At 35.4% G+C, this 12,176-nt stretch overlaps 2 protein-coding genes across 2 annotated transcripts in view; one reads left to right on the forward strand and one right to left on the reverse strand.

Moving 5' to 3' along the window:
- Positions 1–9,289, forward strand: part of l(3)80Fg (dnaJ homolog subfamily C member 16 l(3)80Fg) — a 28,777-nt gene extending 19,488 nt beyond the window's left edge. Inside the window, exon 14 of the mRNA XM_034983998.2 lies at positions 725–9,289. Within this exon, the coding sequence (XP_034839889.1) occupies positions 725–825 (101 nt within the window). The 3' untranslated portion in view covers positions 826–9,289. The remainder of the gene's footprint in view (positions 1–724) is intronic.
- Positions 9,290–9,764: 475 nt separating this feature from the next.
- LOC117996130 (MICOS complex subunit MIC10-like) lies at positions 9,765–11,770 on the reverse strand. Its single transcript, XM_034984131.2, has 3 exons — positions 11,551–11,770; positions 10,851–11,032; positions 9,765–9,914 (listed from the first exon to the last, which is right to left on the reverse strand). Exons 1-2 carry the CDS (start codon positions 11,633–11,635, stop codon positions 10,884–10,886), a joined length of 234 nt encoding a protein of 77 aa, XP_034840022.1. The 5' UTR covers positions 11,636–11,770; the 3' UTR covers positions 9,765–9,914; positions 10,851–10,883.
- Positions 11,771–12,176: the final 406 nt, after the last annotated feature.

The following is a 12,176-nucleotide window of genomic DNA, read 5'->3' on the forward strand; positions in this document are numbered from 1 at the left end:
CGTTGATCCGGAGCATCCCAGTACTAACAGTTCCTTCCATTTGGTCGGATTCAAAAGCAGATTCTCCGACTTGTGCAGGATCCAAACTTCTTCTTCTTGTACTTTGGGGTTATCGGTTCCTTCAATACACTGTATCACATCGACCGTCTCTGCACCATTGTGTTCGCCTCCACTTCACAATTCACACTTGTCAAATCCTGTGGCTGCCAGATACAGCAGCACTTTTTTGACTGGATTTGAAGTCCCTAGGTAAAGTCCTATACCCTTTATATTAGGGAATGTTCTGAGGAGTTGTTTGACCACAATTCACCGTCCTTTTTCTACAACTGCACCGCACGCCACTGTAAGCAATTTCACCCTCATCACCTGCGTGCCTGGTGCACATCGACCGTCCTGTGGCTTTCGGCGATATTCCCACTAGATTTCAACAAAGGGTTCTTCAAGGGGCGGATCAACAAATTCCTGAAAGATCGGCAACGCATTGGCCGTTTCCCTGGTGCTGCAATTGTTCATGGGTGGCGGCAATCACTCAACATCAGGTGACCCGCCAGCGCGTTTGATCGCTATTTAAAAAATATTATCTTCTCTCCAGTGCCACCTAGGTAAAAAATTATACAAAAATTGTAGCACCATACATTTTCTGCAACTTTCGTCTTTTTCAATCAGATGAATAGTTCACGATTTATAGCGGATGGTATAAATAAAGGTATGTTTCCACCTACAGAGAACCTCCTAGACGGGCTGGAAAATTGGCTGGACAGACTGTTCGAAGGCAGCACGCACAGGTACTACGTCAACTACTGGCCAGACATGACTACCAAGTGAGTGCGTATATCAACTCCTTGGTTCTACAGTGCCTATGGCGACATTCTGTTTTTATTTGATTCAACCATGAATCTTTTTTTATATAAAAAATATTAGCCATGTCAAATGACTAATATTCCCCTTTCCTTTCCAACTAAGCGTCAAGCTTGTGCTAGGAGTAGGTACGACAATAGTACAACGGGCGGGGTTTGAACCGTCGACCTTTCGGTTTCCAGTCCACTCCTTTACCCGTTGAGCTATTGAGGCTCTGAAATTTATATACCTGGCTTTTATATTATATACCTGGATTGCTTACTCGTACTAGCTATAGTTTTTGCATTTCACGAGGGCGAGTGGCTCATGCTTGTGTTTAAGTCGTATCGGTATAAGTAAGGTACAGTAAATGTGTGCGTTTGCGAGCGCTTGCTCGCGACTGATTGGTCCGACATGCACGCACACTTACGCAATGCCCGTGTCAACGACGTAATCACAAGTAAAGTTTACTCGCCTTCGTGAATCGCAAGAACTGTACTTGAAACAAAATCTATTTATCGCTATCCTACTTCGACTGTCGACCGAGACTCACTTGGGTCCGATCTCTCGCTCTAATTGGTTAGTTGAAGTGGGATAGCAATATGTACGTATTTGCTTCAAGTATTGGAAGTGAACTCTTCATTCAATAAAATTGTTGGTTCTTTTGTGATGAGTACTGATTGTTCAAGATCGTATTTCTTAGTTTTTCCTTAAAAATTCTTCGACTATCTCGCGCCAAGCTAAAAGTCCAAAAGCTATCTCTTTTACTCGCGTACGTTTTATATCTTCTGACTTACTCATCAACCGAACGCATGTTTTACGCAATGAACGTAAAAAAAACGCAAATAAACGTAACATAATATCACTGTCGTATAATATCATTGTTACGTATTTGAAATTTTCTCGATTCGGAAACTTTCTATGAAATCAGTCAAAGAATCTTTGAGGAAAGGACTAAGGGCCTTTCTTTGACTTTGCTTAGACTTAAGACAATTTGAACAAGACAGATTTATGTATTCTCTATAAATTTGTCTCGTTTTAACTCTGTCTTAAGTCTGAGTGAGAGTCGAAAGTGTAATGCATTCAGAAAGGACTCGCCATATTTGCTCTGTGTCAACTGTCATGTCAAAAGTACGGTTTACGATTACAGCTAGTGCGCACCATGGTGCGGTGTGTTTTAAAATCAGTAAATTTAAATTTAAATCTATCAAAATCCGGTGCGGAATTAGTTGAGCAGTGCGCGCGCTTCTATGTAGTTCTATAGTTCACAGATTTTGCGGAAAAAAAACGTACGAAAATTTACCGTTAGCGTTAGCTCTTAGATTGACACAGAGCAAATATGGCAAGCCCTTTATCAAAATTTATGCACTACATTATAAGAATTAGGCCATGTCCGCACTGATTAATTTTTAATTTTTTTTCGCGTGCTCGCTGGTGCGTGCGCGCCCTAAGAGGTTTTTTTATCCTTTTGAGTTATGGTTAGCGAATGTACTGCCCAGATATAATAAGATATCTCTCGACCACTTATATGATAGGCTCCCTTGACTGATGGTGTATTGGTATTAATAGTTTTTTTTCGTTCGGTTTTGCTGTGTCGAATAGGTTTTGTAAGGGTGAAATCTATAGAGCGCAATCTGACTTTGCTTAGACTTAATACAGAGTTAAAATGAGACAGATGTGTATCTCTCATATAAATCTGTCTCGTTTTAACTCAATCTTAAGTCTGAGCAAAGTTCTAGTGCGCTCTATAGATCTCAGGAGTGCTCCCTTCGTTATCACGTGATCATGCGTGAAGCATGTTGTTGCAATCAACATTTACGGGCGGGACATACACAAGAGCGAGATGGACGATGTTTTAACAACGCAAATCAACGTTTGATATTTTTGAAAACTAATCAATATTTTTAAACAAAGTAAACGCTTTTGAAATTATAATTAAATAAAATTCGCCGGCCTCATTTTTTTTAATGACCTTTCTAATGCGTAATTTATTACTTATGCGTAGTTAGTTTTTCATTAGTTTGCTTAAAAAACAAATGGCAGAAACTTCCTCAGAAAAACGCGTAAGCGAAGCGATTTGCCCGGCACTTTAAGTCCTTCTGGAGTTAGATTTTTACTCGTATAATTATTTCCTTGTCAGTTCGCGGTAACAAGGTCGTAAGTGCCGCGTATAGTGCACCTCTTGCGCATTTCAGCTAGAAGCTACTTGTCTACCTTTTAAGTGAACTAAGGAAAACTAAAGTATGGGTATAGTGCGTATATAAGTCCTCACGCGCCATTGTAGCTTTGTTATCCAGTATATTGGACCGAGCTATGCCAAAGTGAGCCGGGCCGCATTGCGTTGGTCTCGGGAGAATGACTTTTATCGCTATATACCGTCAAGTCATTTTATCGAGATCGATGCTGTGTGGCGGTACATTTTGGCGTGGCGAGGTCCAACTCGTATGCAGAAATTAAAGCTTGTATACGCGGACATATTTTATTTTAAAACTACCTACCTACATTTGTTCATAATAGTTACACATACCTACCTAGAATATTAGACTAAGTATTAACTACAGAGGAATGTGCAGTGCTCAGACAAGCCGCCAAGCGCTTACGAGCATGAAGAAACCAATATTGTAAGCGTTTTTTTCTTTTTGTGTGCAAATAAAATAAAATAAATGTAATAAATGTCAACTTGTCATGTCAAAATTACCTTTAAATTAAGGACTAAAATCGTAATTTGACACATAGAGCTAAAATGGCGAGTGAGATCTCAAAATGTATGCATAATGTATAGTAGTCGTTGCTCAAAATAATACCAATACACCACCCTGTCAAATAATATAATAGTGCCTAATCACATAGAACTGATATAGAATCACGGTAGGCGGTAGCTGGTGTAATGTATGTCATAATGTTCACGACTAGTCAAGTTAACTACAGTATTACACGCACCGTAGATGGTAATGACAATAAATTGTAACGTATTGCCATAGACATAGGTGCTACAATTGCGTATCCGTTCGTTTGGCTAAAGAATGAAGAGACTGGAAAAGCGTGGCAAATTTACAAAAAATATCATTATGGCAGCTCTGAAATTAGTATGACAGACCTGGAATAACCTAATTTGATATGTAATTCTAAATTATCAAATTAGGTTATTCCAGGTCTTTCATATTAATATCAAAACTGCCAGACTAATGTTTTTTTTAATTTGCCACGATTTTCCAGTCTCTTGTTTCGTTAGCCAGACTATATTATTAAACTTAAGCTTCAGTCACATTGACACGAATTCCGAGCTGGTGTGTTAACACTAATCGAGATGTATGTATGCGAGGACTTGCCCCAATTAGAACACGTCCATATAAGATGGTTGACGCATTCGACACGAGCGAAATGCTGTTCGCATGTCGTACGGAATTCGCCTTAGTTTGATCTAAGCTGTTACTTTTTGGACTCGGTCGTTTTTTTTTAAATCCTGTAGGAATACTTTATTTTCAAGAAACAAAAACATTGTAAGCCTTTACAGGTAGTGTTTAGGTTTGTGCCAAATTTCCTTGATACCGGTTGAGTAGTTGTGTTTATAAAAGTAATAAAATAAACAAAGACAATATTAGAATTTAAATTATTATGGTTGCTCAATACAAATAATCCTAAATACGTCCGATTTTAGTTAAAAAAAAGAACGGATAATCCCACTTCTGATATCTAAAATATCAAAGAAATATTTCTTTTACAAAACCTGACCTTTAATCTAATATAGTTTCGTTTTGATAATCCCACTTCTGATATCTAAAATATCAAAGAAATATTTCTTTTACAAAACCTGACCTTTAATCTAATATAGTTTCGTTTTGATATGTACGTCAATTTTTATATGAGTAAGAGTGAGACAAAGCGTTTTGAATGTTTGTGACAAAGGGCTATTGTCTATGGCAATGTGAAAAATATTACGGATTTAACTCTTCTCTAGCTTATCCATAGATCATGAAATCTCGCTTCATTCATAATATACTGTCGCACTGTAGGTGACGCGAACGCAAACTTTTGATAATAATATTAAATTATATTAGTGAAACAGTGCCTGTTTACGGTATTACCCTATTTATTAGAACCATTTTGCTGTGAGGAGTAACCCGAATCAATTCATAATAAAAGTTTTAAAATTATATACTCTTTTTAAGTGATACTTCTTTAGGGCCTGCGCAGACGAAGGACTATTGTCCGCGGAGGACAAAAATGGGCCACTAAGAGCTGTATCGCATAACGTAATAAGGACTTTTGTCCTCCGCGGACAGTAGTCTCTCGTCTGTGCAGGGCCCTTATTGGCATTAAAATTTACAAGAAAACAGAATTTATACTTAATATTATGTATACAAAACCTTACAAACGGGAGGGAGTGTAAATGAAAATGTTTATCAATGATATAACAACTTGAGCAAAAAGCGGTATAGTGGAATAAAATTGGGCATCGCGGAAAAAAATGGACAACTTGCATGATTTTTTAATAGACAATATATTATATAACATTAATGATTTTTTTCAACTTAGACATTTTTGAATTTTATCATAGACAAAGACAACGTGCGTCAAATTTATGTTTTACTAATTATTTTGCATGCCTAATATCTAAGGCGAAACATTTCTACTGGACTGTACTAACTGACTGTAAAAACATCTCATTGTAAATAATGTTTCCGCAAATAAATAATCTTTGAATCTTTGAAACTTTGACTGATCAACCAATGGCGTGATCCCGCGCGGCAGAAATCGATTAATCGGTCATTACTCCTCACAGCAAAACAATTAGAAATTAATAATAATAATATTACTATGTCCAATTTTTCACACTTTTTCATAGGAGACTCGATCACTCATTGTAAGTAATAACATAAAACTCATATTATTATTAGTATGGAAGTCATAAAGAGATTTTTTGGATGGTAAATATAGTACTTGAGAAGCATTAATTTGTTAATTGTTTTGTCTTGAGGTGGAAGCACATTACTGTTTTGGGTGTCGTGATCTTTTTGTCAGATTGCATTGCGACACCCCACAATACAGTAATGCGTCTGCAGCTTTATATTATACACAAGGGCAATAATTGGGCGTATTTTCTGAAAAACTTTCCAACGCACAATAGGGTATTTCACACAAAGCGAGAAAAATCTAAAAATGTATAAACAAGATAGTATTAGCAATATAAGCAATCGAAAAATGACAATTTCAGTTTATAAAATTATATAATGAATTTTATAATTCATATCTTATAGTGAGCGAGCATCAACCAAACAGAGGTGAATGCGATCGTGACATTGTAGCTGTCATTCTACCGCAATCGCGCAGCAGTTTTTCCATAAGTAATATGTCAAATTTTGACTTATTGTGAGTTGGAATGTTTTTCAGAAAATCCGCTCAATGTAACTTTGTTTATATTGGGACTGAAATACCGATTTCAGTCCCAATATAAACAAAGTTTTCATGTTTTAACTGAAATATAAGCCGCGCGTATGTATATACTTTTTATACAAAGAAGGAAACTAGGAAGATCTTAGTTGTATAACTAGTGCTACTAGTATAATCAGCGTCCTGTATCTTATGTGTGTTAACGCATATGATGCAAGACATTATGCTGAGCTGTACACCCATTTGGGGTGGTCACAGATGAAAATGTTACATTTGTACTTTGTTTTTATCTGTGACACCAACAACAAATAAATGCATTTTCTTTCTTCTTTCACTAAAGAATCGAGAATCGCGGCGTGAATCATTTCCTCTCACTCACCCTATATACCGAACCAGTGGTAGATGCATCCGACGATTCGAAGGCACTTGTGGAAGTTTACTTGAATAAAAAAGATTTTTATTTTTTATTTTATTTTATGTGTTTAGTGTGCGAATGAGACGAAATGATTAGCGCTGCTTTGTTTCTCAACAGTTCTTATTGGCACGCAATACGAATCATGAAAAGCCAGCTATTTATGCTAAATACAACGTTATATTAAAAAGAGCGTTGAAAAACGTTATTGACACAACAGTTTGAAATAACGTTTGTTTTCTAGAAAAGCTTTGCGTTTTATATAACGTTTATTTAGTGAAAAACGAATCGTTAAATTAACGTTAACTACAAACTTTATGATTAAAATGTTACACGGTTCACCTCAAACGTTATTCCTAGTCAAATATTTTACCAAATGATTTATGTTTAAGGTATGTTTATTAGTGGTTAAGTAGGTAAATTTGTGATGTTATCTTTTACTGCACTATTTTGCAAAGCAGCGGGGACGATCAAATCTCTGTAACCCAGAACTATGCGGCGGCTGATACTATGTATACGGCAGAAAATAATGTATCGACCTACAACCTACCTTTTATACATAGAGTTTTGTAGAGCATTGGCTCTGTCGTTGAGACTGACAAAACGTCATATAGGTATGAATGACAGAGACAATGCTCTACAAAGCCGAAATGTCATTCTAAAGGCCGATTTACAATATTTGCTGCCACTTATTAACGGTTACTCAACTTTATACTGGAGAGCGCAATAATTTGTCATAAGTTTTCAGTACTCCGCTACTTTCGTACTATTTATTATTTATATTTGTGCTATTATGTGCTGTAAATATTACTTTAAAGTTTTACTATTTTTAAATTCAAAGTGATTTATAAATGTTGCCATACTCGTTAATTTTAAAAATGCATGCTTACAATACTTTTTTATGTGTATAAATACATATTATTTAAATTATTATGTGTTGTGTATATTTTATAATCTGTGTAAAAATATTGATTTTGTTGATGTTTTGAGCGGAAACATATTTATAACACAAACACACTAAAAACACCTAACATTATGTCGCATTACCATGATCCATACTACAAACATTATTTATGGTATGGTTTTTGGTCAAAAAAATAGCGAAACAAATAGTCCACTCTGAAGTTGCAACATGATGATTTGCCAGGTCATAGACTAAGGATTAAATAATATTGTACATCGACCTTTGGACAGAGATTCATAGTGCGTTGTCTCTGTCGTTGAGACCGACCAAACGTCACATAGGAATGAGTGACAGAGACAACGCTCTATGAAGACGAAACCTCTTTCTAATGGTCGATCTACAATATTTCCTGCCGGTTACTGTACAAGCCCGGTTGAGATCCGAGTAATAATATACGCCGAGTGTTCAGATAGGACTACTTGTTTTGCACAGTTACTGATGTCAAGTGTGTTACAAGTTAATGATAAGTCGACTGGGATGTTATAAGTATGTTTCTGTTCTGATTGTTGTGTTATTTGGTGTTACATGCTGGACTGTTGTTTGTTGTATTAAAATATAAACATTTTATTTACCTAACCATTGATCAGAATCAATGGTTAAATACCTACTTTGAAATTTTCATAACTTTACAAACGTGTGTATTACATTTCCAACCTAGGGATGTTGCCTATGACAAAAATAAAATATCATTAGTGATGATTAAATAGATGGTCTTCCAAAATACGTAAAATTGAAGTCCTGTTTAGTTTTAAGTTTAAAAACCATTTTAAATTATTATCGATTAAACAAAAAAAAACACGTCAAATGTTTATGACGTCACACTTTATTATTTCCCATACTAAGCGCGCGTTTTGACGTTTGTGGGTAGTTGGCAACATCCCTATTTATATAGTCCGTACAAAATGACGCCTCATGCGCCATTTTAACTCTATAGATCAACTATCGTGTCATAAGTACGGTTTACCATTGAAATAAAGACTAACATCGGACTTTTGAAATGAAATTTGGCACTTAAAGTTAAAATGGACCATAAGGAGTTAAATACGCGTTATATGGCAGAAAAAGACAAATCTTTTCTCTTTATCAATAAATAAAGTTATGTAACCACTGAATGTATATGGGCTCATAAATTAAAGCCAAAAATATATTCAGTCCTTTTCTATTTGAAATAGCTGTAATTTATAAAGAAAGGGACAGAATATTTGATAGTCTTTTAATTACAAAATAGTTGTTCAAAATGGAAGTTGTTACACCTGTGTTTTTCAATGAGATAGGATAGGAAACGTATGTTATTTGCTCTGTTTTTGTACAGATTGTGCCTAATTTCTAGAATACTCTGAAAACTAAAATTCCAAGCTAAAATAGTTAACCTGACTTTTTCTAATGACATCGGGAAAAGTTTAAAGAATTTGCGCATGAATCAGCACCATTTTCAGGCATCATTGCCCTCGCTCGAATTTCAGACAGTACTAGAAGTTTGGCGCGACGTTTATTTTATTACTATTAAGTATTACCACAATGTTGGGTGTCTGTATATGGATTGTTGAAAGAGCTTCACGTCTTTTCGTATTAAATATAATTGTTTATATGTTTTATTTCTACTTTTAAGAGACACTTATATCCAATTTCTCTAACTCTATTCCAGTATCAATTTGTACAATAAATTATTAAAATTTGTTCTTCGAGTTTTGTGTTTTATTTCATATTTTCGAAATCTTACTACTACTTTGGAAAGCCCTTCCTAACGAGAAGAACTAGCAAGAAACTCTGTGGTTGCTCTTTTCATATATTCAAATTATAACATTAGGTATACCAATAATAAAAATATACCATAAGCTCGAAACATCAGTCTAGTGCTGACGTCACAAAAAGGCGGCCATGCGCATTAGCAATTTGCGGGACTTAAGAGTAAATGTTCTACTTAGATGTAAGCAGCATTAGCTTAGCACCATGTCTTCTAGATTAGACTACAGCGACATAGATCACGCCAGTGAGCCATTTAAGCACATAATTAAAAGCAGCATTTAATAGTCCTGGACTTGTCTTAAACTACCGCCATACAAAAAATCACTTCATTTTATCACTACAGTCCAAGACCCTATTGAAACATTAACTGGGGGTGGTACAATTGATTTGAATTTTTAGAAAAGAGAAGAGACGTAAATAATAGTCATTTATTAAATAATAATAATAATTATTTGTACAACAACACAAAATTACAGTATTCTCTAAATAAGTAATCTACTATAGTCAATAAGAATGCACTGTTGTTTCTTGCACATGATTTATTTACTTGTGGTGTGATCTTAACTGAAACAAAAATACAATTTTATCATTATTTTGCTGTAGGTAATTTTTTACAAATTGAATTCTGTCATCAATGGCTATAATTAGTACACCCCTTTGGCTTTCTTTAATTTTTATAATATCCTCTACCATAAGGTTGCCTGGAAGAGATCACTATTTTAGCGATAAGGCCGCCTATTGTACTTGCAAACATCTTTGTTATTGGTTTGGTTTTGGTGTACAATAAAGAATATTTTACTTTTACTTTACTTTACTTTCAGTTTCCAAATTAAATATGTTTCTGCATAGTTGAAAAATCTGCATTTTCTTACAAAAAGCAGTTTTTATTCAAAGCATGTTTAAAAAAATCTTTTTAAAACTATGCTAAGTGCACATTCAAAATGAAATTGTGTATTGCCATATTCAAATGCTGATAGGCAGTTTGACATCTCCTGCTCAGCTAATGTTGCTCAAAACTTAGTAAAGTACAGTAGTAGAAAGTAGTATTAGTGTAATTTTTGAAGCTGTGATAACCTAGTGGTTAAGACGTCTGCCTCCTATTCGGAGGTTGGGGGATCGATCCCGGGCACGCACCTCTGATTTTTCAGAGTTATGTGTGTTTTAAGTACATAATTAAATATCACTTGCTTTAATGGGGAAGGAAAACATCTTGAGGAAACCACCACCTTTTTCTAACTTTTTGGAGTTGTGTCCTCTCCATAATGTTCTCAAAGGTAAAGTCTGCCAATCCGCACTTGGCCAGCGTGGTGGACTATGGCAAAACCCCTTTTCATTCTGAGAGGAGACCAATATCTTTGCTGCATGCACTTTCTGTCCTTATAAGACACTATTAAGTGTTCTGTGGTCAAACTGCATTAAATAGATTAATCATACATATAAGAAAAAAATCAATCAGGTCTTCTTTAAGAAAAAAATACAAATTAAAATGATAATATTCACCTGATATTGCAATCTATTATCAAACAATAATCTTCATGCAGCATTCTTCTTTTTAGGGTTTAACTCATATTCACAATTGGCATATGCAATACCTATCCCCATGCCCATGCCTGCTATGATGGGCCACCTCCGCCGCCTGAGGAACAACACTGATGATAGGGCACCTAGTAGCACACCACTGCCTGAAAAAATAACAAATATATTATTACTAGATGATGCCCACGATTTCGTCCGCGTGGATTTTGGTTTTTCATAATCCTGTGGGAATGCTTTGATTTTCCAGGATAAAACTTTGCCTATGTCCTTCCCCGGGATGTAAGCTAACTCTGTACCAGATTTCATCAAAATCGGTTAAAGAGTTGAGCCGTGAAATCTAGCAGACAGACACACTTTTGCATTTATAATATTAGTATCGATTACTATTTACTAGTAAACAATTCAAGTTTTGTTTTTCAGAGAGAAACAAATCTATATTCTTGCCTTCAATATTGCCTGGCTGCACTTTACCTTCTTGTATTTACGTGATTTGATGATAATAAATAATTGGCCTTGATGATAGTAAGACAAAATAATGATATCACTTCAAACGTTAAATTGTGCAGAAGTTCAATAGTCAGTAGCTCTACAACCTCAGCTTACTTCCTATAGCAGTGGATTTATGCTAGTTATTGAATTATAAGGATTATATCCAATATCTTACCGGTTTTAACAATCCCATCGGTCAAACACATGTCCAACTTTGCGGAGAACTCGTCTTCCACATCGTCCTTTTTACCTTTCGCCATTTTGTGTGAGTTTGTTGTTTTTAGTGTTCTAATTGATTCAAAACTGCAAGCTCTGCCCTATTGGAAAATATTTGCGAAAGGAACAATTAATTGAACTTTTACATAATTCGATAATCCATTCGAAAGAAAATCACAAGAAAATTGACAATTGACATTTGTTTGACAATGACCAGTGTTGCTAACTATTTTTAAAACATATTATACTAAACCGTTTTCAAAAATGCACTAGATTGTGCTAGTTTTGTTGAAAAACGCACTAAATGGGGAGAAACAAAATAAAACTCCTGTTTTCTAAGGTATTTATGATGAAAAATAACGGAAAACTAAAAAAATTTGGTCATGCATCCCAAGATTAGCTAGGAATAAGCGTGTTTTTGTTTACCAATCCGCACATGGCCAGCGTGGTAGACTATGGCCAAAACCCTTCTCACTCTGAGAGGAGACCCGTGCTCTGTAGTGAGCCGGCGATGGGTTGATCATGATGATGATGATGAAGCGTGTTTTTATATTTAACTAGCATATGCCTGCGACTTCATCCGCG

This window comes from Maniola hyperantus, chromosome 3 (assembly GCF_902806685.2).
Source record: "Maniola hyperantus chromosome 3, iAphHyp1.2, whole genome shotgun sequence".
Lineage (NCBI taxonomy): Eukaryota > Metazoa > Arthropoda > Insecta > Lepidoptera > Nymphalidae > Maniola > Maniola hyperantus.